At 46.8% G+C, this 27,221-nt stretch overlaps 1 protein-coding gene and 1 pseudogene across 6 annotated transcripts in view; one reads left to right on the top strand and one right to left on the bottom strand.

The window, feature by feature from the left end:
• The window catches only part of LOC102019006 (chromosome unknown open reading frame, human C20orf96), a 27,792-nt gene extending 3,985 nt beyond the window's left edge, over positions 1 to 23,807 (top strand). Inside the window, exons 4-12 of one of the 6 annotated variants that reach the window (XM_013510031.1) lie at positions 3,986 to 4,036; positions 10,156 to 10,271; positions 14,162 to 14,320; positions 16,166 to 16,262; positions 17,291 to 17,448; positions 17,523 to 17,624; positions 17,801 to 17,887; positions 18,597 to 18,715; positions 23,721 to 23,807. In XM_013510031.1, coding sequence (XP_013365485.1) covers positions 3,986 to 4,036; positions 10,156 to 10,271; positions 14,162 to 14,320; positions 16,166 to 16,262; positions 17,291 to 17,448; positions 17,523 to 17,624; positions 17,801 to 17,887; positions 18,597 to 18,715; positions 23,721 to 23,778 — 947 coding nt within the window. In that variant the 3' untranslated portion in view covers positions 23,779 to 23,807. Of the gene's footprint in view, positions 1 to 3,985; positions 4,037 to 10,155; positions 10,272 to 14,161; positions 14,321 to 16,165; positions 16,263 to 17,290; positions 17,449 to 17,522; positions 17,625 to 17,800; positions 17,888 to 18,596; positions 18,716 to 22,005; positions 22,302 to 23,720 lie in introns of those variants that run through there. The other 5 variants (XM_013510030.1, XM_013510029.1, XM_013510032.1 and 2 more) reach the window with 5 other exon arrangements.
• Positions 23,808 to 23,835: 28 nt separating this feature from the next.
• On the bottom strand, positions 23,836 to 26,945 carry LOC102019758 (annotated as a pseudogene).
• Positions 26,946 to 27,221: the final 276 nt, after the last annotated feature.

Here is a 27,221-nt window from a genome sequence, read left to right as displayed (position 1 = left end):
AAGACTGGCGCTCCCCACCCGTGGCTCCCTGTGTGCCAGAAGCCCTCCTTCCGGGGAACTACCAGGCCGGGAGTGAGCCGCTGGCCCAAAGACCGGTGCTCCCTGCCCGAGGCTCCCCGTGCGCTGGGGGCCCTCCCTCCGGGAGCTACGAGGCAGGAAGCTAGCCAGCCAGAAGACTGGCGCTCCCCACCTGTGGCTCCCTGTGCTCCGGAAGCCCTCCTTCCGGGGAACTATGAGGCCGGGAGTGAGCTGCCAGTCCAAAAACCGGCACTCCCCGCTCTCCCTGTTGTTTTCAGTGTAAAGGTCTTTCACTTCCTTTGTTAGATTAATTCCTAGGTATTTCATTTTTTTGGATGTAATTATGAAAGATGTTGTTTCCCTAATTTCTTTCTCAGTGAGTTTATTATTTCTGTACAGGAGTGCTACTGATTTTTGAATGTTGACTTTGTATCCAGCTATGCTATTAGACTTGGTTATTAAATCTAGAAGTCTTTCAGTGGAATTTTTGGGCTCTTCTATGTCATCTGCAAATAATGATAATGTAACTTCTTTCTTCCTATCCTTATTCCTTTTATTTCTTTCTCTTGTCTAATTGCTTTGGCTAATGTTTCCAGAATTATACTGAATAAGACTGGTGATAGTGGCCATACTTATCTCATTCCTGATTTTAGAGTAAAACCTTTCAGTTTTTGTCCATTTAATATAATGTCAACTGTAGGTTTGTCATAGCTGGCTTTTATCAGATTGAGATAAAAACCATCTATTTAAATTTTTTGTAGGTTTTTTTTTTTTTAGTCATGAATGTTGGATTTGTCAAATGCTTTTTATGTATCTATTGAGATGGTCATGTGGTTTTTGTCTTTGGCTCTGTTGATATGGTGTATAACATTTATTGATTTGCATATGTTGAACCACCCCTGCATCCTTCTTGCTCATAGTGTACAATCTTCTTGATGATTTGCTGCCTTCTGTTTGCCAGTATCTTATTGAAGATTTTTGCAACAATGTTCATTAGTGAGATTGGCCTGTAGTTTTCTTTTTTGATTGCATTTTTCTCTGGTTTTGATATCAGGGTAATGCTTGCTTCAAGGAATGGGTTTGGGAGTATCGCTTCCCTTTTAATTTAATTAGAGAGTTTGAGAAGTAGTGGCATTAGATATTCTTTAAATTTCTAATAGAATTCATAAGTGAATCCATCAGGGCCTGGGCTTTTCTTTGTTAGTAGGTTTTTAATTACATCTTCAATTTCATTCACTGATATTGCTTTATTTGGAATTTTTATATCTTCTTGATTCAGCTTTAGGAATTGATAAGTATCTGGAATCTGTTCATTTCTTTTGTGTTTTCCATCTTATTAGAATACAGGTTCTTGAAGTATGTATTGATGATCTTCTGGATTTCTGCAGGATCTATTGTGATTTTACCCTTTTCATTCCTAATTGCATGGATTTGAGTGTTTCCTTTTTTGATAAGGTTGACTAAGAGTTTGTCAATTGATTTAATCTTTCAAAGAACAAATTCTTGGATTTGTTGATTCTTTTTTTTTTTTTTTTTTGTCTCAATTGCATTAATTTCTGCTCTGTATAGTTTCCTCCCTGCATAAACTTTGCACTTGGCCTGCTCTTCATAAATTTGATGTTCAACACTAGGTTGTTTATTTGAGCTCACTCTGTTTTTCTGACATGAGAATTTAATACTGTAAATTTCTCTCAGAGCACTGCTTTAATTATACCCCATATGTTCTAATATGTTGTAATGGCATTATTATGTAATGGTGGAAACTCTCTCATTTCTCCTTTAATTTCATCTGTGACCCATTGGTTGTTCAGGAAACGTTATTTAATTTTCATGTGTTTATGAAATTTTTGTGGTTTCTTTTGTCCTTAATTTCCAACTTCATTGTGCAATGGTCTTATAATATGCATGGGATAATTTGAATTCCTTGAATTTCTTAAGCATATTCTATGAGCTAGTATATGGACTATTATTGGAGAATGTCCTGTGTCCAGCTGAGAAGAATGTGTATCCTTATGTTGTGGAGGGGAACACTCTGTAGACATCTACTAAGTCCATTTGTCCAAAAATTTGGTTTAGTTCTGATATTTCTTCGTTGATTTTTTTGCCTACTTAATCTATTTGTGATAGTAGGGTATTGAGGTCCCCCATTACAATTTCTTTAGTGTTTACTTGATTTTTTTATGTCTGTTAATATTTGTTTTATATAGTTGGGTGAACTGGTATTTGGTGCATATATATTTGGTTGTTACTTGTTCTTCTTGGATTGTTCCCTTTATAAAGATGTAGTGATCTTTGTCTCTCTTGATCAGTCTTGGCTTGAGGTCCACTTTGTCTACAAATAGAATAGCTACCTCTGCTTTATTCTGGATTCCTGTCACATAGAGTATTAATTTCCATCCTTTGACTTTCAGTCTATGCATTTCTTTTTGAATTAAATGTTTTTTTTTTTTTCTGTTGGGTCTTGCTTTTTGATCCATTTTTCTTTCTTATTTCTTTTTATAGGTGAATTGAGACTGTTTACATTAATGATTATAACTGATATGTATTGATTTATCTTTGCTATGTTCTTTTCCTGGTATTGGTTCCCTTTTTCCACCCTTTGTTTACTTGCATTTCCTGGTGCATTCATTCTGTTTGGGCTCCTAGTGTTGTAGTTCTTGTTATCTCTTTCTTAAATATACTTCAGAACATTTTGGAGTGTTGGTTTGGTGGTTATGAATTTCTTTATGTGTTCTTTGTCATGAAAATATCTTATTTCTCCATTAATTTTGAAAGATAGTTTTGTGGAGTACATCAGTCTGGGTTAGAAATTGTTTTCTTTTTCTTTTTTAAATTTTATTTTAAAAATAAAAGGAGGAAAACATTATCAGACAGACAACCTTTTACAAAATAGCAAAAGAACATTACAGACAATACAGAGTTACAAACAAAGTGGTAGGAAATTAACAATGCTTGTTGTATTACATATTGATATCTTCAAAGTGGTTAGAAATTGTTTTCTTCTAGGGCTTGAAATACTTTGCTCCAAGCTCTCCTTGACTTGAAGGTTTGTGTTGAGAAGCCTGCTGTGATTCTGATTGGCTTTCTTTTATAGGTGATTTGCTTCTTTTCTCTAAAAGCTTTTAATATTCTATTCTTGTATTGAATTTCTGGAACCTTGACTATTATATGCCTTCACATAGATTTTTTTTGATCATAGCTAATTGGAGTTCTATAGGCCTCAGTTAATCGTATGTCAAATTGTTTCCCCCTACTTGGGAAGTTTTCTGCCATTACTTCTGTGAACAGATTTTTTATGTTGTTTGCACTATTTTGTACTTTTCCATTGACTCTGATCAATCTTTTTTTTGTTATTTTTTTTGAGACAGGGTCTCACTATGTAGTTCAGACTGGCCTAAACTCACTATGTACCCCTTTCTGGCCTTGAACTTGCAGTGACTGCCTCAGCCTCCCAAGTGCTGTGATTACAGATGTATGTCACCATACCTGGCCTCAATCAATCTTATGTTTTTGAGGCTGCTTTGCATGAGTAGGAGTTGTTGGATGATTTTATTGGTGGTCTCTTGCTTTTTTTTTTTTTTTCTGGCGGTACTGGGAACTGAACTCACAACCTCATGCTTACCAGGCAGGCACTGTGCCACTAAGCTATATCCCCAGCATCCCTTGCTATTTTTAAGAAATTTTTCTTTTGATAATTATTTACTGCAATCCTGTCTTCTGTATCTGATATTCTGTCCTCACATTGACTCACTCTGCTGTGTATACTGTCAGTGACATTTTAATCTGGATATTTGTTTGAATATATTTCCTGGATTCCATTTTTTTCCTATGTAGGGCATTCATGGTTTCCATCATTTTCCTAAACTCCTGTAATTTTTTTTATCTGTATCTGCTTGAGAGTCACTAACTGTATCTTTTCTTATGGTCATCATATCTGAGAGATTATTTCTGATTTGATTTTTTCTAGAGCCTCATTCATCTGCTTTGTTACTTCCACTGTTGCCACTTCAGAGTCCAGGTAGGTGGTGTTTGAATTATTCTACCTTGCTACCCCCTGGGTTTGCCCTGGGTGAGGTGCAAGTCTGGGATTACATCTTGCTTAAGTGTCTTCTCATTTTCTTTCTCTTTCTTTTTTTTTTTTTTTTTTAAGGTGAATTCCTGTATTGATGCTTGTAAAATATCTATAGTGGATAGCTTTATTTTTGGTATTTAGAACTCTTAGGAAATGACTACGTCTCAGAGATGTCTTCCAAGTGAAGCTGCCTTTTGGGTTTTGAGTCTGTTACAAGATTCTACCTCTTCAATTTATTGGGGATGAGAAGTTGCTGTCTAGTTGGCTTAGTCTCTGGTTCTTTGGCAGTGGCTTATAGTATTATTTATGATTTTAGGCAATCTCAGTCTTGGCTTTCCAGGTAGAACATACTTGGCATACCAGGTTAGAACAATTATGACACCTTGGCTACAGTAGTACAATTAGCAATAACAATAGCATCAATCACTCCCTAAAAAAATGATAAAATTTTTTGGTAACTATTAATTTGCTACCTTTAACTGTATGGACTATATTTGCAGTTATATAACAAAATCTAAAACAACCAGAAAAGTGTATGCAGTAAATATGCCCTGCACATGGTGATTTTACCCCCAGGGGAGAAAATTTAAAAGGGTTTAGGGGGTAAAAATAGAAAAATAGAAGAAAAGGAAGAGATTAGAAGCAAGGCTGGAGGACAAAGAATGGTTACTCAAACTTTGAGAAACTGGTGGAGAATATAGGAGGGAAAGAGAAATAAAAAGTAAAAGAACAGAGCAACAACAAGGAAACTAGAAGCAATGTTCACACTCATAAAAACTAGAATAAACAATCAAGGGAAAAGAAAAAAAAAGAAAAATTTTCACTTCAGGGTGTGGCTTTGCTGTCACTGGTAGAAAGAGTAATGAGACAGAGCCTTGACTCATGCTGGTTCACCCCAGCAAGCCAGCAGTAGTTTTTTGGCAGGATAGTGGATAATCCCAGCAAGCCTGCACCTTTAGTTCAACTGAAGTTCAGGCCGGTTATTGGCTATGAGGCTGGATCCCAAGTTGTTCAGCTTACAGTGCTCCACATGCCTCCTGCCATCTTGAATTTGGCTCTGTATGGCTTGAACTCAGTTCCTTGACTTCCTGCCCACTTGAACTTGGCTCTGCCTTATCCTGACACTGGGAGCCACTAGATGGAGCTAGCCTGCAGCTGCTCTGAGTTCCGAGCTCAGTTGACCTCTTTCTAAAATGGCTACTGGCTAATCACCTTCTCCTTGGGGATGTCCAAACCTGAATAACTTACCAGCCACTACAGTCTTCTGGGTCCACTGCTCTGCTCCACTGGTTCATCTCAGTGGAGGAGTCTGGTGTTGCCAGTAGTCACTGTGTCTCTGCAGGTTCAAGCCATTCCCACCATGCAGCGAGCCAGGGCTCAGGGAGAAAGTGACTTTTGCCACCTCCTTCCTCTGCATGGAGGTCCCTTCACTCTCCCTATAGTTTTCAGTTCTCACTTCAGATCCTTGCTGGCTCCTGAGGACCAACTTCCCTCCTTGTTCTATTCTTCGCATTGGTATATCCCAGCATCTGGACACCAAATCTTGGAGAGTCTGTTTCTCTGCCTTTCATCACTCCACCATCTTCCTGAAAGTTTGCAATGGTTTTTTTCTTTAACTGTATTGTAGTTCTCACAGTTTCCTTCTTAACTTTATTGCTATATCACCAACTTTCTTTGCAGCCCCATGGTTATGATATTTTATGCTATTAAAGTGCAACCCCCCCCCCACAATTATGAATATTTAAACATTCTAACACAAGCACTATGTTGTCTAGGTAATCCTGGCACTTAGACTGAAGCATCTATTGCCCCTTTGTGCCTGTGGCAAGATGTCATTGTGACTGACTCTGTTCTGTAGGTTTTTTCAAGTCAGATTTTTAATTGGACTACTGAGCAAAGTTGCAAACACTGAGCAGATTTTTTTCAAACTTTGCTGTTTAAGTCATGTTAAATTTGAGCTTACAGCCATTTGACAACCAAGGTACCACTATAATCTGTTTCAAATGGTCATTCAAGAGTCCAGGATCCTTTGACCTTGGCTCTGATGTTTGGCAGTCTTGAAGTCGTCTGCTGGATTCTTTGATGTCCAGATGGCAGAGAGGAAAGAGAGTAAGAAGATAGATGATTTTGTAGTCAGTTCTTTTGGGGGCCCACACTTGAAATATCATTTCTACATATATTCCAAGAGCTATAACTCAAGTCATGGGACCACCCCTAACCACAAAGAATGGTGGGAAATGTACTCGAGCTATGGGTCAAGGAGGGGAAAAAATGGCTTGGTGAACAGGATCATCTCTGCCACATCACTGTCTTGTTTTCCAAGGAACTTCTGATGCCTTGACACAGGAAGACCTGAGTTCAAATGTTGGCTCTGCCATTGATTCACTTGGGAAAGTTATTAATCTCTCTGAGCTTTGGGCTTCTCATGTGTGAAGTAGGGATACCAGATGGATTGTTCTGAGAATTAAATGAGAATATCCACATAAAGCATTGTTGCTTAACCATATCAGACCCAACATACTTTTTTTTTGTCATTTTTGAGAGAGGGCTTCACTATGCAGTTCAGGCTGGCCTTGAACTCACTTTGTAGCCTGTGCTGGCCTTGAATTCACAGCGATCCTCTTGCCTCAGCCTCTCAAGTGCTGGGTATGTGCCACCATGCCCCAGCCCAATTATCCTTTAATTTATTTATTTTTTCCAGCTCTCCTTTTAATAACAGATATTTGAAATATTCCTTTAGTATCCTGAAATAAACATCATAGATACTTGTGTGTATAATTACTCACATTGCCTGATGGCCCCGGACTTGGGGGAATGTAAGGTCGGCTTGTAGACAGCACTAATGCCTACCACCTGTTGTGCCCCATTGGTGTTGAATGGGTAGAAGCTGAGCTTCCCACTGGGCTCTGCTGACCTGGGGAGGCAGTGGGACCAGCCACCTCTAGAACTGGATTATGTATGTATGCATTGCTGGTGGGCATGTAAGTTGGTGCAGCTCTTTGGAAGAAATGAGTATGGTAGTGAAGTTCTTTTCCTTTTTTCCTTCCTTCCTTTGTTCTTTTTGTGATACTAGGGATTGAACCTAAGGCCTTTGTACTAAGATACAACCGTAGCTCTTTATTCTTTGTTTTGAGACAGAGTCTTGATGAGGTACTAAGTTGCCCAGGTTAGGCTTGAATTTGAGATCTTTTTGTCTCATTCTTCCAGAGTTCTGGGATTATAGTTGTTCACCTTCATGCCCCACTTGGTGGTGAATTTTCTCATGGAATTCCACATACAATTCCCATATGACTCAGCAGTTACACTTTTCTTTATTGAGACAGGGTCTTGCTATGTAGTTCAGGCTGGCCTTGAACTCACTATGTAGCCCATGATGCCTTTAAACTATTGGTGACCCTCCTGTGTCAGGTTCCTGAGTGCTGGAATTACAGATATGTGCCACCATGCCTGGTTTTAGCAGTTGCAGTATTGGACATTTATTGCAGAGAAATGAAAGCTTATGTTCACACAAAAGCTGATATGAAAATGTTCATGTTCAAAACAGCCTTATTCATTACATTGTAAAACTAGAAACAACCTACATGTACTTCAACAGATGAATGGTTAGACCAGCAATGGTATACCTATACCATAGACTACCTTAACAATAAACAGGAAAGAACTGTTGATACATTGAGAAATTTGGGTGAATCTTCCGAGCATTATGCTGAATAAAAAAAGCCAATCCCAAAAATTACACACTGTATGATTCCATTTATACATGGAATCTTAGAAATGGTGAGCAAATTAATGTTTTTTGTTTTTTGTTTTTTTTGTCTTTTTGAGACAGGGTTTCACTCTGCAGTTCATGCTGGCCTTGAGCTCACTTTGTAGCCCAGGCTAGCCTCGAACTCACAGTGATCCCCTTGCCTCTGCCTTCGAATGCTGGGATTACAGGTGTGTGCCCTCATGCCTGGCTCACAGATTAATGATTTCTAGAGCTTAGGGACAGAGTTGGGGGTCACTAGTAATGGGAAGAAGGTGGGTGTCATTGTAGAGGACAGCAAGTGAGTCCTTGTGCTTGTGGACATGTTCTGTATCTTCTCCATCTCAGTGTCAGTATCCTGTTGGTGACACTGAGCTGTAGTTTTACATGATGTTGCTACTGGGAGAAGTTAGGTAAAGGGAACATAGGATCTCTGTGTTATTTCTTCAGACTGTGGGTGAATCTGAACTTATCTCTAACATTTAATTAGAAAAAAAAAGACAAATCAGGGTTACTACCACAAATGAAAATAAATATTACTAAAGCTACAAGTCTTTCTTAAGCATTTAGGTTCAGCTTGTGAGTCTTACAAATTTTATAAATACTTGTAAAGAGGATTTTGGAATTTGGTTAAATTCCCCTAAACCTTTTCAGGTACATTTTAAAATTTAATATATTCATTTTCATTTTTAAATAAGTATGTGTGTGATTATCAAAAACCCTTTGGATATTTAAAGAAGTCTTATATGTCAAATAAATAGACTTCATGTGTGGGTAACCTTATGTTCCCTTAAAAGTTCCTATAAATTACTCACATTTAATAAGAGTTTCTTAAGGCTTTCAACTTAAATCAAAATCCCATTTGTATGTTTAAAATTAAAACACAAGATTAACTTGTTAATTGTTGTCTCTTATACAATACAATTACATACCAGGTAAGTGCAGATATTCATACATTTAACACATTATTATTATTTTTTTGTCCTTTTGAGACAGTGTCTTGCTATGCAGTTCGGGCTGGCCTTGAGCTCACTTTGTAGCCCAGGCTGGTCTTGAACTTGCAATGATCCTCCTGCCTCAGCCTCTCGAATGCTGGGGTTACAGGTGTGCACCACCATGCCCAGCAACATTAATTTACTTCATCACCTCAGAACTTATTATTGAAATTTCCCAGGATTAAGGCTCTTGATCCATTAAAGAAATAGTATTAATTATTTTCCCCAAATGCACTTGGTATATCTGGAGCTGGGATTTTGGTGGCAACTGAGAACAGAGCTTCTTCCTCTGGGTAGCACTGCCCATGCTGGTGTGGGCCGGGCTGGAGGAATCAGGGACTCTGCACCTGTGCTCCAGCACTATCACTCCTGTCCAGCAGAGCCACAGCTCATGGAGGATTTAAGAGGCAGCAGAGTGAAGTTTTGCCTGGCTCCTGTGCCTCCTTCTGGGGCTGTGGTTCCAATTCTCAGGTTGTTACAAACTGTGTCCAGCACTGGAGATGGGGCAGGTGCTATTTATTCCAAACACTTGAAGGCAGAGTAACTTCTTGTTTAATCTTCTTGACAACCCTGTGAAGTAGTTGTGATGATTATTTCCACTTTACAGATGGAGGAACTGAGGAACAGAGTGGTCCTGTGGCCCACACAGGTCTCAGAGCTAGGAAGAGGCTGTGTCTTCTTCCTTAGTCTTGTTCTTCACCCTGCCTTGCCTGACGTTTCCATCAGTTCTGGAGGTGGGAGAGCAGGGATTTGAACTCCGGCCTGTGGGTTCTTTTAGACATGATTGTTAAGGGAAGGATGCTAAAGTGTTTATAATCCTTCATTAATTTAATTGCCATCCCCTGCTGTGACAGCAGCTGGCAGGGCACAGAGAGTGAGTTCTAGCTCTTCTGACTGGACAGTTGGGCGTAGGAGGTCTAATGTTTCTGTTAGATTCAGCCTTAATAGAGTACTTTGCAGCTGGGCATGGTGGCGTCTCCTGCAATCCCAGGACTTGGTAGGTTGAGGCAGGGGGATTGCTGCCAGTTTAAGACCAGCCTGGGCAGCTTGTTGAATCAAGGTTCAGATGCTTACAATTAAAGAGGAGTCTGCCTTGGCCCTCTGCCCCTCCACTTCCCTGTCCATCTGCACAGTCACTGCTTTCCCCTGGGCTGAGAGTGGGGCCTGGAGCTCTTGTGGGTTTTGTCCTCTGTCCAGCATCGCAGTGTCTGCCCACTGAGTGGGTGGGGCAGTGCCTGGAACCTCTCTCCTTGCGTTCCCTGGGAACTGGCCCCAGGCCTGCCTGCTCCTTCACCCTCTCCTTGTCTTCTCCTCTCTGTCCCCAGCAGTGTCCTCCAAGCTCACTTCGTCGGTGACAAGCCAGCTGCAGAATCCACAAGAAGGGCGCCTGAGGGAAAAACCACCCCCAGGAAAGATGCCGGCCAAATCCCGGCTCATGAGGGTATGAGGGGCATCTTCCCACGGGCCTGGCCCCGGGCAGGGCCAAGGCCAGGGCTGCAGCAGACGTGCTCTGAGCACCAGGCGTTTGCCAGACTCATTTCCTCCTCACAGAAACCCCATGGGCACGCTGTCTCCTTCCTGTTTCACAGAGGAGAAACTGAGGTTCAGGGAGAGAAGTGACTTGCATTAGGGCACACAGCCAAAAATGACAGAGCCAGGAGGCCAAGCCGGTTAAACAAAGCTGTTGCTGTTGTGTTTAGTCTCAGGAAAAGGCAGAATCACATTTTGTTACGCTGTACTTGGAACGCAGCCTAGTGGCTTATTGTAAACTTTCCAGTCTGTTGACCCTTGGGGAACACAGTGCGCGTTGACGCAGGCCATGGACGCTCCCCATCACGTTTTCCATCAGCTGAGGCCACTGTGCCTACTTTTCTTTTATGATGCATTGTTTTATGGATTCTATAGATACTAAATGTTATAAATACTATAAAATACTACAGAACGCTTAACTTCTCCAAGAAAGTTGTTTTTTTGAGGGGGTGTTGAGACAGGGTCTCACTGTGTAACCCAGGCTGGCCTTGAACTCGTGGTGATCCTCCTGCCTCAGCCTCCCAAGGGCTGGGATTATAGGTGTGTGCCACCACTCCTGGCAAGAAAGTTTGTGATGGTTCAGTGAACAGTGACTGTAAAGAAAAAGAGAATAAGTATTTGCTTTGAAATCACTTTTCCTACATTAGCCTTCAATTTTGCAAAATTATTTTTCAGGGCTTCAGCATTCTTAAGAAGAGGATTTTAGTTTCTGATGTAACTTTTATGCCAACTTGGAAGGGTTTATGTGTTTTTGTTTGATACAGAACCATGAACTTGGACGACTGAAATATAAACCTTATGCTCTAAGCCAGTTCTTAATAGTGTCTCTTGTAATCGTTCACTCATTCATTCATTTAGTCGACAGATGTTTATTGAGCACCTGCTGTGTGTCGGGCCCTGTTCCGAGTGTGAGGATTCACCAGTGATGTGGTCTCTGACCTCGGGAGCTCACATTCTAGTGGGGGTCAGCAGTGAAGACAAGTGTGTGTGGCTGGTGATGGTATGAGCTGTAGGGAGGCGGAAGAATGAGCTTAGGGCCAGAGAGGCACAGAGCAAGGGTGGCAGTGACCACTGCAGATAGCGTGGTCAGGGAAGGGCATTAAGGTGCTTTGAGACCCGAAGGCCATGAGAAAACAGCTGTGGACAGCTGGGGGAGGAGTGCTTCAGGCTGAACAACCAAGTGCAGAGGCCGTGGGATGGCGTGACTGGAGTAAGGGTGGTGGAAAAGATGGGGTCCAGCGTGCGGCTCTGGAGGCCGGGACCTGGCCTTGCCCAGCGTTTTTGTGCTGAGTGAGCTGGGAAGACTCAGACTCTGTAGATATTATTATTTTTTTCTTGTAGTGTTAGAGATGGGACAGAGGTGTGTTCTACCTCTGAGCTACATCCTTAACCCTTTAAAAAATAATTATTATTATTTTGGGGGATTGAACACAGAACTTTCACAATGAGCTTACATCCCCCCCTTTATAAAAAATTTTTGAGACAGGGTCACTCTTAAGTCCCTCGGTTGACCAGGCTAGGCTTGAATTTGCAACCCTCCTGCCTCAGCCTCCCAGAGTGCTGGGATCACAGGTGTATATTACTATGTCTGGTTTCACCTTGAATTCTTTGAGAGTGCCTAATATGTGCCAGACACTGTTCGAGTACTGGGGATGCAGACATGAACAAGACATTCAGAGTTTGTGTAGTTATGGGGCTTAGAAGATACATCCTAAATAAATTTTGAAAAGCACATATCTGTAATCCCAGCACTCTGGGAGGCTGAGGCAGGAGTATGGCATGTTTGAATCTGGCCTGAGCAACTTAGTAACTTAGCAAGACCCTCTCTTAAAATTAAAAAATAGAAAAGGTCTGGGATGTAGCTTGGTGTGGAGGCTATGGGTTCAATCCCAAGTACCTCAAAACAAGATATTCCCCTAAAACCCCCATAGAATAGTTTCCCATTAATTTATCCATCCCCTACTCACAGAGCTCCAGGCATTGTCCTATGTGCTGGCCATCTGGGTATGACAGAGCAGAGACAGCCCAGTCCTCCTGGCTGTGACACACTAGTAGAAGGAGATAAACAAGAAGGCAATAGGAAAATGTCTGTTAAGTTAGGTGACAGTCCTAGGAGAGAAACAAGTTGGGAAATATGGAAACAGAATCATAAGCTGTAATTACAGATTGAGATGTGCTACAGGGCTGCACCTTAGTGCTGGTGATCAGAGGAACCCATTGCTGAGCAGAGGTCATTACATCCTGCTGCTAGAGACTCGGCCGGGAGTGGGGCATGGGCTGATGGTGCAGGTTGCTGGCACCAGCCTCTGTGCGGCAGCTGTGGACCCAGCCCTGGAGGAGGGTGTTTTCCACAAGATGTTGCTGGAGATGGGGCGGCCAGAGAGTGGAGTAGCTAAGAGACCAGACCCCAAGGACAACGGCTCTGCTGTGTGTGACCATGGTCCATTCCTGCCTCTGATGCTGAGGTCCCGTTGTCGTAAGTGCCTGGGGCTTGCAGTCGCCCTCCTGGTGGAGGCCATGCAGAGGTAAGGGTACAGTGCTTGACGAAGTGCTCAGTACCCAGTACTCAGCATAGCTGCGTGTTCCTGGGAGATCAGGAATGCAGAAGCTGAGGGCTGGGAAGGTGTAGGTTCTAGCAAAGGACAGATGAGGAAGAGCAGAAAGAATTAAGAGAACCAGTAGGCCAAGGGGAGAGGGCTAGCGCCAGAGAGACTTGTACGTTTTTGTTCATGGAGTGCACAGTGAGCATGCTGGGCAGTGCCATTAAGTGGCTTGACTGTGAATTTTATCTCGTTCATTTTTTACAGCAGCCCTCTGGAGCATGTATAGGTTATTGGCAGCATTTATATGATGGGCCTCTGGGAGGGTCACGAACTTGTTTAGGTTTCCTTAGAGGGTAAGTGGTAAACTGGGATTTGGAGCAAGGTGTGTGTAGGCCTGATGTCCAAATCATAGTCACTGCCTGGTTCACCCACTCCTGGCAATTTTAAGCCCACTGAAATCTTGTCTTAGCGTGTGGAAAGATGGACCCTGGGACTCAGAAGTCTGGCTTCAATTCCAGCACTGTCACTTGGCTGTGTGACACTGAACAATCATGTAAGCTCTTTGAGCCTCCACTTACCAGAGTGAGTTTGTGAGCCTAGGGTGGAGGATGAACTGATGCCATGTGTCACCTGCATAGCGCCTGCCCTGGCATGTAGTGGGCCCTCAACAGTGGTCATTACTGTTGTTATTATTGTCTGTTTTCTTACCTGTGGGATGTAACCTTGGCCAAGTCACTTACCCCCTCACATCATTGTTCCACAAGGGCCTTTCATGATGGGCCAGGAAATGATGGCTGTTACCACCCACTCAGCTTCTCTTGCTTCTCTTCCAGACCCGGCCCATCCGCTGTCACTTTCTTATTCATCTGGGGTGTTTGTTATTATCATTATATCATCACCATTACTGTCATCCTAATAGAATATTTCATGGATTCTTGGAAGCCCTTGACCATACTTGTAACTTTATTTTCCTACTAATATTTGTCAGTTAAATGGTGATGTGCCACCAAGTGAACCACGCCTTCCCACCTGGGAGACGTGAGACTCTGGAAAGTGCGCATTTCCAAGGGGATACAAGGGTCCCTGAGTGACTGAGTTTTAGGCACCCTGTGCACAGACAGTGGGGAGCCCCTGATCCACATGGGATACATTGACTGGGAGGCTGCATGGGGTGTAGGTGGTGAGAGGGAAGATCCCCAGGCTCTGTAGTCTCTGGCCCCAGCACAGCACCACCTCACTTTCCTGTCCATGGCCACAGATGATGCTACGGAACCAGCGGAACTTGCTCCAGGATATCTGCAAACATGAGCACTTCCTCACCGAGCAGAATGAGGAGGTGGTCAGGACCATCCTGGACACAGAGGCCAGCACAGCCCTGCAAGTGCGGGCCATGCTGCAGCAGGAGGACATTGCCGTGGTGAGCCCTGCCCTGCACCTTCTCAGCTCCCAGCTCTCTTCCCATTGTGACCCCAGGTGAGCTCTGGCCACCTACCTGGGCTTGGAATCATGTCCAAGTGGGGCTTTGTAAAGTGGGGCACACTAGTGCTCCCCTCAAAGGGAAGTTGTAGGCACCACACATAGTACCTGTATAAGAGGAAGTAGCTGCCACTGTTCCAGCCATTGGTACTACTCTTCCAGCCATGGCTGCTGCAGCAGATGCTTTCACAGCGTAATACTAAGTGCTTTACATCTGTTCACATGGTCTTTTTTGTTTGTTTGTTTGTTTTTTTCCAGTACTGGAAATCAAACTCATGACCTTGCGCTTGCCAGGCAGGCGCTGTGCTGCTGAGCTAAATCCCCAGCCCAGGTTCACATGGTCTTTACAACAACTCTGTGAGGGGTGCTGTTACTATCCCACCTTCATATAAAGTAATGAAAAGGCAGAAAGGATAAGTGACTCGCTTAGAGTCACCCAGCTAGCAAGGATCAGAGCTGGCACTTGAACCCAGGCAGTCTGACCCCAGGGTCTGTGCTCTTCATACTCTGAGCATGCGCAGCCTGGGGGTGACACTTTTGGTCTGAGGGGAAGAATGACTTTACAGAGCCCAGGGAGCTTCTCTGCCTCCCTAGGGGGATGTGGTGACATTGGTGAGAGGGCAGGAGGTTCCCAAGTGGCCCAGAAGTTGGGGCTGGAGAAGAGACAGGGAAATAGCTGAATGAAGTAATTTCTCTGTTGGCAATCTACCCAGGGAGGAGTGGGATGGAGCTCACTGAGTCTGAGGGTTGCAGAGGAGATTGAGGCTCCTCAGGGATGTATTAGTTGCTGTATCCATCATTCAGTCCTCACTGAGCTTGATGAGGAAGCACCCCGGCTGCTTTATAAGATGTCATGGACCAGGCAACTTCAACAACGGAAATTAATTTCTCATGTTATGGAGACTGGGAGTCCAAGATCCTGGGCTGGCAGTTAGGTTCTGGTGCAGCCTCTCTTCTGGCCTGCCTGAGGCTGGCTTGCTATGACTTCCAGGCTTCCTTTCCTCTGTGTGGATGGGGTGAGCACTGGTGTCTTCTCATGAGGCTGTCAGCTCTGCCAAATGAGGTCCCACCCTTTTGCCCATCCTTAGTCCCCTGCCTTAAGGCCCTGTCCCCAAATACAGTCCCACTGAGGGACCAGGAATTCATCATAGGAATTTTAGCAGGGTTCAAGGCCAAGGACATACAGCCCAAGAAAATAACAGAACATTCTCCAAATCTTCCTGTTGGTCCATTTATCCTTTGTTGTTGTTATCTTTGATGTCCCCTATGAACCTCTGGAACAGCAATTGTGAGACACCTCATCCATATCAAGCCCTTTTTCCAGGGGGCCACAGGCAGTTAGAAAGCCTTGTGTGTGTCCTGTGCTGAAAGTGGGGGACTTGCAGAGCCCAGAGGGGACCGCTAATCTAGACATGTGAGCACCAGGAAGTCTTCTTGGAGAAAGTGATAGCTGGGCTGAGATTTGCAGAGAACGTGTTAAACTGACGAGGGAACAGGTGCCAGAGCCTGGGGTGAGAGGCAGCATAGCTGACTCAAGGATCCACATGATGCTGTATAAGGCCGGATAGAAAGGTAAGAGGGAGGAGTCGACTTGGGTCAGATCAAGGAGGGCCTTTGTTGGGGGAAGGATAGGAAGTGACTATTATCTAGCTTCTGGCCAGGTTGCAGGTCCTGGGAGTAGGATTGGGACTGGGGACTCCTCTGAGGGTGTGGTGAGTTGCCACAGCTGGCTGGGAGCCTGAGGGCCAGCAGAGGCTGGGGTGAGCTGAGCCCACTACTCCTGCAGAACATGATGGACATCTTGGAGTACTCAAACAACAAGCTACAGAAGTCGAAGTCTGAGCTTCAGGAGTGGACAGAAAAGGAGGAGCGCAAGAAGAACAGTAAGAACCCTGGGGGCAGGCTTCTTGGCCCTCACCCCTGACCCTTTGGGGAGGACAGCTGCAGGGCATTCACCTGCACCTTCCTTTCAGAGCCCATTAGCCCCTTTTTTCCCTCCTTGGCAGATGGAATTACTGAGACACAGAGTTTAGAGCTTAATTTTTTCAGAATTTAGCACATTCCAGGCTCCAGGTGCCTACATTTTCTTGGTCCGTGTATACTCAGTCATTATAGCCGCCTGTGGTGCAGGGACTCTTCTCCCATTTTACAGATGAGGAGAAGGACACTAAGGGAGGTGGAGGAGCCTCGTGAAGGTTCTACAGCTTGAAGCCAGAATCCAGTCCTAACCTGGCTGTTCCCTGTCAAGGTCCCTCTGGGAGTGACCTTGGTCTGCTGGCTTTCATCTTGCAGGGCTTGTGGCTTCCTGCTCCTGAGCAGATGAGATGCTTTTTGGGTGTGACAGGCAGGCTCCGACATGGGGGACCCCCTCCATGTGGGAAGGCAGGGTAGACTTTGTCTCAGTCCTGCCAGGGATCATGTCTTGGGAGCCAGTGTCACCCTTCTCCCTGGTCTCACTGGCCTAAAGATATGGCACCAGTTTTATTTCTCTTTATTTCCCAGCACTGCCTCACCTCCTGCAGGCCTGGTTGTTTTTTTTTTTTTTTTTTTTTTTTTTTTTTTTTTTTTTTTTTTTTTTTTTTTCTTTTTTGTTTGAGATAGGGTCTTGCTATGTAGTTCAGGCTGGCCCTGAGCTCACTTTGTAGCCCAGCTTGGTCTCGAACTTGCAACGATCCTCCTGCCTCAGCCTCCTGAGTGCTGGGATTACAGGTGTGCACCACCATGCCCGGCCCTCTTGCAGGCCTGGGGTGCTGCCTGGGGGCTAACTTTTCACTTCCTCACAGCCTTTTGTGAGCTCACCTCAGCTCAGACCCTACTCCATTGACTAAGGAGGGCCTAGTCTCCTGGGAGTAGCCTTTGAGGGGAGGCCCTGCTCCTGTCCCTCCAGCCTCCTCTCCCTGCCTCTCCCCAGGCCTGGAACAGCAGGCAGAGCAGCTGAACGCTAGAATCAAGAACACCCAGGAGTTGGTGAGCTTCCTGAGCACGTACATGGACCATGAATACCCCATCAGGTCAGTGCAGATTAGCAGCCTTGTGCGCCAGCTGCAGCAGGTAAAGGACAACCAGCAGGTAAGGGTGCTTGCCACTGCCCTGGAGCACGTGGGAAGTGGAGCTGGCGGCTCACCCCTAATGCTGGCCCCCAGGAGGAGCTGGATAACCTCGGTGAGATGCGCAGAATGGTGCTGAAGGCTCTGTCCAACAGAAAGCAGGAGAAAAAGAGAAAAGTTTGGAGGTCTCTGGTGGTGGTGAGTCACCAGCTGTTGTTATGGGTGGTGGTTAGTCACCAGCTGCTGTCAGTGCTGCCCCAGTCCTGATTTCCTTATTTTCCACCTCTAGCCCTCTGGGCTGCCCCTGCCCTGTATCTGCCATGTATTGTTGCCCAGAAAGAGGCACTTGAGACAGACCTCTCCTTTGTCCACAGAAAACCCAGCGCCCTCGTGACAAGATCCTTCGCCAGGTGATCCAGGACAGCCAGTACCAGCAGAAATGCATGGTCAAGTGCAGAGAAGTGAGTGGATGGGAAGGCCACGGTCCCTTCCAGGCTGTGGGAGACAGGCTTTCTCCTTGCCAGTGCTTCCTGTCACTCACCATGGGTCTGGGAACAGGGTTCATGCTGGTCTAGGCCTTGCCTCAGTGGCCACCATCACTGGCTGTGAGCCATTATCAGTGTCTTCAGGCATCTCCCGCTCAGCCACTGTGCACCCCTCAGTTCTCACCCCTGAGCCCCATGCTCTGTCAGTGCTAACAAGCTTTGGTGTCACCACCCCCGACATGGGTTTTATTTTTATTTATTTATTTATTTTTATTATTTTTATTTGTTTTGTTTTTTTTCTGGTACCAGGAATCGAACTTATGACCTTGCACTTGCCAGACAGGCGCTGTGCCGCTGAGCTAAATCCCCAGCCCCCTCAACATGGGTTTTAATCATCTCACACCTTCACGGGTTCTCAGTGAGTGCCCTTCCCCAGCCAACTGCCATTTATCCTCAGGGCAGGCAATGAGATTCTGTTCCCCATGGACCCTCACCTTTCTCAGCACCATCAAGTGTGGCAGTAACTTGGGAGCCTGCCCATCCTGCCCCGGGAGGCCCGCATGTCCCCGTGACGAGGCCATGTCATTTCCCCAGAGATTGCTGCACCTTGTGCATTTCACCCTGTCCTCCTTTCGATTGGGGCCACTTGGCATCTCACTTCTCCCCCGCGGTGCTTTTTCTTCAGCTTATTGACCAATCGAAGGGGACAATGCCCACATTAAGGGCTGACGTGGAAGCACTCCAGGCCCAGGTCCGGGATCTGCGGGAAGTCATTTTTGAGGATGTTCTGCTTCGGAGACCCAAGTATGTGCTCTCTGTGCAGCTGCCTCTTAAACTGTGCTCCACGAGGCTCTCTTCCCAAGGAAGGCAGCCTGGTGTAGATGGTAGAGCCTGGTGCAGGGAGGGAGGAGGCTTGTGTGTCTACCCCAGCTCTGTCACTGGCCACAGGCAGGTGTGACCTTCCCATCCCTGGGGTTCATTTTCCCGTTGGGACACAGCAAGCTAGTTTAAGTCATCTCTAAGGAGCCTCTGGTTCTCAGATTCCCTGTATCAGCTGGGTGGGTTGTTGAGAAGGCAGAAGTGAGTGGGGTGATTTTTTCCAAGGAAAAGTCATGGCCTAGAAGATACAGGGTTCTGTGCCCCAATGGAAGAACTTCTTTTCTTCTGAAATCATTTGTCAGCCAGGTGCACTGCTGCATGACTGTAATCTCAGCACTCAGGAGGCTGAGGCAGGAGTATGGTGAGTTTGAGTTTAGGCAGGCCTACAAAGCAAGTTCAAAGCTGACCTGGATTACCTTGATTCAGCCTCCCTTCTCTCCAACAAAAACAAAAACCTAGGGGCTGGGGATTTAGCTCAGCGGCACAGCGCCTGCCTGGCAAACACAAGGTCATGAGTTTGATTCCTGATACCGGAAGAAAAACAAAACAAAACAAAAAAAAACCAAAAACAAAAGCCTTACAAAATTTCAAACCAGTTCTTCGCCTGCCCTTTCTTGGATCAGCCCCTGTGTGGTTAGACTGGGAGTCCCCAGGCCAGACTTCTGCATGAGGCACCATAGATTCCTGTGTAAACAGAGCCTGGCATTTGCAAATTATTTACTTTCTTCTGTGTCTCTATGTCTGCTTCCTTTTCTCCCTTCCTTTTCTTCTGCTCCTTCTCTTCCCTCTCTTCTTTCTTAAAAAGTAACACTGTTCAATGATGAAGTGCCAGGGACCATGTGGAGGACAGCAAACCTGCCACTGCACCACAGAGCCAAGGTGTGAACTGGACCTTAGTGGACAATAAAGCACAAATGTCAAGTTGGGACTCAGCCAAGAACCGCTGAGGAGAGGCCTGTAGTGCTGGAGAGTGTGTCCCAGGGCAGTGAATGGGGCCATCAAGAAGGTTTCCCTGAGGATGTGGCATAGGGCTCCCCAGGCAAAGGAGCTGGAGAGAAGTGAAGGGTGAATGATGCCAGAGGGCAGTGCCAGGTCCCTGGGGATATCATAAGATGGCACCTACTGCCTTCACCTGAGTTCTGCACATGTTGAGCTAAGACTGAAAGAGGCAAGCCCAGTGTAGGCTAGCTCACCACTCATACTCCGCTAAAGCTCACGTGAGAGAATGCAGCTTATGTCTGCAGACCTTTTGGCTTCCTAATGCCAAACCCAGAATGAGGCAGATTGAGCCACCCAGCCATGGTGGATCTGGACATCCGGCCCTGGGAACAGAGGCAAGTGTGGTCCTTGTGAGGGGCTTGTGGTTGAGACAAGGGACTGGGCTTCTGAGGCCCCTGTTTTCCAGACTCCTTATTCAGGTAGTCCACCCCTTTTGCAGCAGCAGAGAGTAGAGGGGGCAGAGAGGCCAGGAGCAACAGCCTCACCGATGCCTTGTGTGAGGAAGGGAGTCCCAGGCACAGGAAGCAGCTTTCTGTGCCAAAGTGGGAAGGGCTTGCTGCTGGGCAGAGCCACTCCAGCTACAGCATGCAGAGCAATCCCATGAGACTGCACTGAATGTGTTGAATAGCAGATTCCAAACCAGCAGTATGCAGGAGGCTCATGGTGCTGCTTCCCAGATGTGTTCTTGGATGCTGCTGCTGTTCTGTGGGCCACACACTGAGCAGTGAGGTGAGGACGGGTGGGAAGGAACTCTGAGTGATGGGGGAGTGGTGGGCAGAAAGGAGCAGGCAGCTCAGACCCTGGGGCCTCTGGGCAGTGCGCAAGCTGTGGTTTGTACTTTGCCCCAAAAGCAAAGGATTTGAAGTTAAGTGGTGCCATGGTCAGATTTGTATCCAAAAAATCATTTTTGGAGATGAGATTGGAATGGAGCCAGAGTGGGAGCTTGAAGTTGGGTCAGGTGCAGTGGTCCAGAGGAGCCTGGTCCACTGGGTGGCAGAAGAGATGGAAGCACAGCTGGGCTGGAGAAATATTTTACTTTATTTTTTTTTTTCCCCAGTACCGGGAATCAAACTCACGACCTTGCGCTTGCCAGGCAGGCACTGTGCCCTGGGCTGGAGAAATATTAAAGGGGGGAAATCTGTAGGGCTTAGAGATGTTTAGACATTGGGGGGAGAGAGAGGGTGGCTTCAAGGACAGCCCCTAGTTCCTGGCTTCTGGAACAGGGGGATCTGGTGCCAAATCCAGAGGTAGGGAAGATGGGCTGGGTGAGGGAGGTGTGGTTAGGTGCAGTCAAGACTTGACTTGAGTGGCAGAGCGGTTTACAGGGGATATCTGTGTGCCGCCACCAGATACGTAAGTGTGGACCTCAAAGGACAGAGATGCACAGGAGACAGAAATTTGAGTGTCACCAGTATAGATGAAACTTTTAAAAACTATTATGAAAACTTTCAAAGCCAGGTGTGCTGGCACATGCCTATAATCCCGGCACTGAGAGTGAGGCAGAAGGATCACCATGAGTTCAAGGTCAGCCTGGCCTAGGTAGGGAGACCCTATTTTAAAAACAAAGCAAAAAAACAGTGGAGGGAGAATGTAATACTCTAGCTTCTTGCCTGTCCATGCTGGTCACTGAGATTGGGGACTGTCACTGAGATTAGGGACTGTTACTCCTACTCTCTCCTGCTCTTTCACTGGGAAGACTAATGCCCAGCATCTCCTGCGCACTGATCATAGGCTGGCACTCGATGTAGCCTCATGGGCCCTTCCCACCAGTGGCTGAGCTTGCGATTATCACCCTCATTGGACAGAAGAGGAAACTGAGGCTGGCCTGCAGCCTGGCACATAGTGCCGTCCTGTAGGTGCCCACTGGAAGCAGGAAGGTTGGAGGAGAAGTAGCTTGCTCAGCACTTAGTGTGAGTTGTGCCATCTCCTAAGAGTGAAGAGCGATTGTCCTGAGGGGTCTTAGTCCTCTTTAGGGGAATGTCACTCTCACCGAACTCATTTCTCTTCCACTTCTGATGTTAGTGTCTGTGCATGTGCGTGTGCGCACTCACGTGTGTGCCCACCTGTGTATGTATGCCTAGTTGGTCGCAGGTTTTGGGATGGGCCTTCCAGCAAGCACCAGTGTTCAAAGAGCAGGCTTCCCCTGGGAGTGTGCCCACACCCTTTAGCTCTGGCACCCTCATGGTCCTTCATACTGCTCTGCTGCCTCCTTCCAGGTGCACCCCAGATATGGACATCATCCTCAACATCCCTGTGGATGAGCTGCTCCCCTTCTAGATGGCTGAGCTGTGGCCCCCGCTCTGCTGTCTCCCCAGCACCTGGAGCCCTCCTCAGTTTACTTCCAAGGCCGCATCTCCATCCACATCCTGGTCTGCAGTCTCCCGCCTTCCTGCCTACAGCTTTTTTCTTCTCTTTCTCTTCCTTCTTTCCCATTTGGTGCTGCTCCTTGGGCCAGGGGGGACTTCTGTTAAATCTGTTATTCCTTTCTATGAATAAAGCTGGATTTGCGTTTGGTTTGTGCTGGTGCATGGGGTCCCCAGATAGGCCTGCAGGAGATGTGGCAGGAATGGGCTGTGCTGACTGCATCTGGGGCCAGACCTTCCCCAGAAGAGCTGCTGGGTGTTGCCCCCTCACAGGTCTCCATGGCTTCCTCCTACTGCAGGGGAGGTTACAGCCAGCTCTGCATTGTAGACCTGCTCTGCCCAGGTGCCCCTCCAGCGAGGATGTGAGGGCACTGTTGGCGGGTCTCCTGCAGGGGTCGCCCCTGGCCCGAGGTCCCGCACCTTACATTCAACAACCGTGTGATGTGCAAAGGCCCAGACATCTTGGTCCACTCGGAACCATTCTGAAGGGCTGTTTTAGCCCCAGGACCCCCTGGGCATTGGCTACAGCTGTCTGGCCTGTACTGCAACCCAGCTTCTCTCTCCAATCCTGCGCACATCTCCCTTCCTCACCAGCGCTCCCCAGGGCTGCCTTTGCTTCCCTCTCACAGCTGCTTTCCCTGGGGACCCAGGCTGCATGGCTCTTAAAAGCCTCCTGCCATCTAGGACTTATTTTGTGTGTTGGGACTGGGTTAGAGATAACAGAACACCCAGCTCAAATTGATCTAAATAACAAGGGACTCAGGTGAGAGTCCAGCTGACGCTTTACCAGAAACTATGTTATGTCAACAAGGTCAGCACTGCTTTGGTCCCAGTATGCCAGCATCTTCTAGGCTTGTGTGTGCTGTGCTGGGAGGAGACAGTGGCCCTGTTCCAGACTTCTCAGCCAAAGTCTGAATCCACTGTGACTGGCTCTGCTTAGAGCACATGCCCACCTGGAGCCAGTCCTGAGGGGGAGAATGTCTACTGGTTCCGTCTGGGTCATGGGCTGTACCTTGCAGCTGAGGAGGGAGGCATGTGGCAAGCCACCAGGCCTTCTCCAGGGCTGTTTGGATCTCCAAACAGATTGGCTGTGGTGGGTGTAAGAGCGAATACTTACTCTGCTTTACATGAGCTCATTAAATCTTCATAAGAACATCCTGATGAGGTAAGAGTTGCTATCATTTTACAGATGAAGAAAGGAAAACGTGAGGAGGTGATTTTCTCAAAGTCCCCAGGTTAGGAATATAGAGCAATTTGATTTAAGTGTGACGCTGCTGAGAGCTCAGCTGAGCAGCAGATCTCAAACATCAGCTTCCTTGATCACATGGGTGATGCTATGGCTTGAAAGTTTGTGCCTCCAAAATTTATGTTGCAACTGAGCAGCCAATGTAATGTATTAAGAGGTAGCCTTTTGGGAAATGATGAAGTCACGAGGCTCTGCCCTCACAATGGGACTAGTGCTCCTGCAGACAGGCTTGAGGGAGTGAGTTTGTCCCTTTTGCCCTTTATAACAATTTCTTTTCTTTTCTTTTTTTTCTCCTGGGTGCTGGGCATTTATTTTACAACAGAACCATTGGGACGCTGGCCTGGGGCACATGGCTGCAGACGTGGTGGGACATGAGATGACAAGCACGATGATCAGAGCTGGTGTCATGGGCTCCAGGTGGCCCTACTGGCATCTACAGAAGAGGTGGTGGGAGGGGACCTAACTATCTGGGCCCGAGGCGTGGGTGCTGGCCTGCCTCGGCCTACTTGCCCAGGGGGTTCTGAAGTTCCGGCTGGTGAACTTGGCCTTGCTGCCCGGCTCCTCCTCAGTTCTGAGGACTGGTTGTACTTGGCCAGGTGCTCGGATGGGCACAGTGCACTGGCGGCCTTAATCTGCCCAGTGCTGAGCCCCATCATCAGGTCAGCGATGAAGGTGTCCTCAGTTTCCCTCAACTGGTGTGGCACCATGACACCCCAGCCACTGGACTGTGCCAGCTTGCTTGCATGTCTGCAGGGACTTGATCACTGAGCCAATCTGGTTGACTTTGAGCAGCAGGCAGTTGCAGGTCTTCTTGTTCACCGCCTTGGCAGTGTGCTTTGGGTTGGTCACTGTGAGGTCGTCGCCCCACTATCTGGATGCCAGCACTAGCCGTGAACTTCTGCCAGGGCCCCCAGTCATCCTGGTTAAAGGGGTCCTTGATGGATACTGCTGGGTCATCCCTGATGAAGGACTTGTAGAGATCACCCAGCTGGTTGGGCGAGATGTACCAGCTGGGGTTGTCGGGCGACTTGAAGTCCAGGTTGTACTTCCTGGACCTGAAGAACTCAGATACAGCCCCGTCCATGCCAGTGACCAACTTGTCCACGTAGCTGGCCTTCCTGATGGCGTTTTTCAGCAACTCCAGGGCTTCCTTATTCTCCAGGATGTTGGGCACCCTCGTCGCCCATGTTGGTGGCATCCTTGCCGTACTTCTTGATGACGTTCTTCAGGTTGTGGTGGACCTTGGCCTTGAAACACATGGGCGCCTTGAATCTGGCTGCACCCACGGGCAGGACCACGAACTCCTGCATGGTCAGCTTACTGCTGGCGTTCGAGCCACCGCTGATCATGTTGAAGGCAGGGACCTGCAAGATGACCTCAGCTGCCCCCCAGGTCAGTGATGTGGCAGTACAGGGGTGCCAGCCTTGCACACCACGAGAGACACCCCCAGGATGGCATTTGCCCTGAACTGGGATTTGTTCTCCATTCTGCCCATCTCGATCGTCGGCTTGGTGGTCTTCTCCTGCTCCACAACATTCAGTTTCCTGCTAACTAGGGCAGGTGCAATAGTTTCATTGATGGCTCAACAGCCTTTGACACACCCTTGCCCAGGTAGCAGATCTTGTCATTGTCATGCAGCTCCAGAGCCTTGTAGACGCCAGTGGAGACCCCAGTGGACACAGCAGTTTGGAAGAGGCCTTTGGAGGTGTAGAGGTCAGCTTCAACAGTGGGGTTCCCATGAGTCAAAGATCTCTTGGGTGTGCATCTTGAGATGTTGGATTTCTGGCTATTGGATCTTGTTGCCCAGGAAGGAAGGAGAGGGTGCTACAGACATGGAGGTGAGCTGTAGCTCACTTTAAATTGTTAAAGTCTAACAATTTATTTTCTAAAGTGATTTATGTCTTCTCTACTTTCTCCTTCCATTTCTAAAGGCCACTTGTGATGACAGTGGAATCCCAGATCATCCAGGACAATCTAATCCCCCACTCTTGGAGTCAGCTCCATTTGCAGTCTCAATTCCCCTTTGCCATGGAACATACTACTCAAAGGTCCCCGGATTTAGGACGAGGACATCTTTGGGGGAGCATTCTGCCTACCACACAGGCCATAGCTCACCTCAAAAGAAGCCCCTGGTCCTCCACACCAATAGATTCTTCCACTCAGGCCCTGCCAGCGTTCTGGCAACATCGGAGGGGGGCATCAGGGCCTAAGTTTGCTTGTGCCCTAGTCCTTGAGCCATGTCTGGGACACACTTCCTTCCTCCCTTACTCTACACAACCCAAGTCCACACTGCGGTGGAGGCCGGAGTTCACCCCAAATGAATCATGTCCTGACCAGCTTGTCCAGGGAGCCATCTCCTCTCAGTGAGCCATCTCCTCTCAGTGCGCCATCTCCTCTCAGCGCGCCTCCCACACTCCCCCTTGCGGACAGACTTGGAGCTTCCAGCTCTTCTGCTTTGCCCACCCTCCTTTGCTAAGCAACTGGTGGAAGTGTGGGGTTTTTTTGTTTATTTTTGTTTTTGTTTTTTGGAAGTGTGTTTTAGTTAGGTAGCAGGATAGGCTATAGAGAAGTAAAGGATGAATTGGGGGTGGGAGGGTGGTGAATTAATTTCTGCAACAGGCTAAGAATTGGGAAATACTTCTGTCATTGCTGGATATCTTTTATTTCATTTTATTGCTTTTTTTCCTTGGCTAGAGCCTTCAGTACAATTTGACCACTGAGCTGCAAGGTGGCAGGTGGCCTTGACACCTATGTATATGTCTACATGGGAAATGGGAAGTGGTGGCAGGCTCTGTGTCTGGAGACATAACAGCTGTGCAGTGGCCTGGGTGAACTGCACAGGAATGTCTGGAAGGTCAGTAGGGGCAAAAGGCAGAGAGGGAAGCCGCAGTGGATGCAAGGGCTGACCATATGCAGGAAGCCAGAACTTGTTTAGCTTTCCTGTTGCTGGGACACAATATGTGCCACCCACAACGTAAAAGGGAAGAGGTTCAATTCGGCTCGGGGTTCAGGGGATTCAGTCCGTGGCCTGTAGCTCCAAGGCAGAAACATCATGGTAGAAGCATGTGATGAGGCAAAGTTGTTCATTTCATGGAGGCCAAAAGCAGAGCAAGGAACAGTCTCAGAGAGGAAGGGGAGAGGGAAGATATACAGTACTTAAGGCCACACCTCTATAACTCACAAGAATGTGCTTTACTCATCTACTAGGTATGTCTTAATTTAGTTAAGTTTTGTTTTTGGTACTGGAATCGAACTTATGACCTCGCGCTTGCCAGGCAGGCGCCGTGCCGCTGAGCTAAATCCCCAGCCCCCTTAATGAAGTTGACATATCATGATTAACAGTCGCAACTTTTAATGGCACAGACAGATAATCAGGATGTCTCTAGAGCATTTAAGAAGATGCAAAGGTTCCCCAAAGTGGAGAATTTAGTATAATCATGATTATGGGTGGGCACACTTGGATGAACGGGCGTTATTTTTAATTTTTATTCTTAAATTTATTTATTTTTACTTTTTGAGACAAAGTCTTGTTATGTAGTTCAGGTTGAACTCACTGTGTAGCCCAGACTGGCCTTGAACTCACTGTGATCCTGCCTCAGGCTTCTGAATGCTGGGATTACAAGCATGTGCTACTACTCCTGGTTTATTTTTACTTTTTAGTAGGAGTGTTGGAAATGCATATCCTGGGGCTTGGTGAGTGGGGCTGATATTGGGTAAGTGGAAGTCTTAAGCGATTCCCTGTCCTAAGGCTCATCTCTGTGTCTTGTGAAGTAAAGCGTGTCCTCTGTTTGAATCTGTTGTTGTGTCTGGGACCCCAAATGGA

Source organism: Chinchilla lanigera, unplaced genomic scaffold (assembly GCF_000276665.1).
Source record: "Chinchilla lanigera isolate Chin_1 unplaced genomic scaffold, ChiLan1.0 scaffold00196, whole genome shotgun sequence".
In the NCBI taxonomy this organism is placed as follows: domain Eukaryota; kingdom Metazoa; phylum Chordata; class Mammalia; order Rodentia; family Chinchillidae; genus Chinchilla; species Chinchilla lanigera.
Note: the sequence above shows the minus strand (reverse complement) of the source record. Positions and strands in the feature narration are given on the sequence as shown.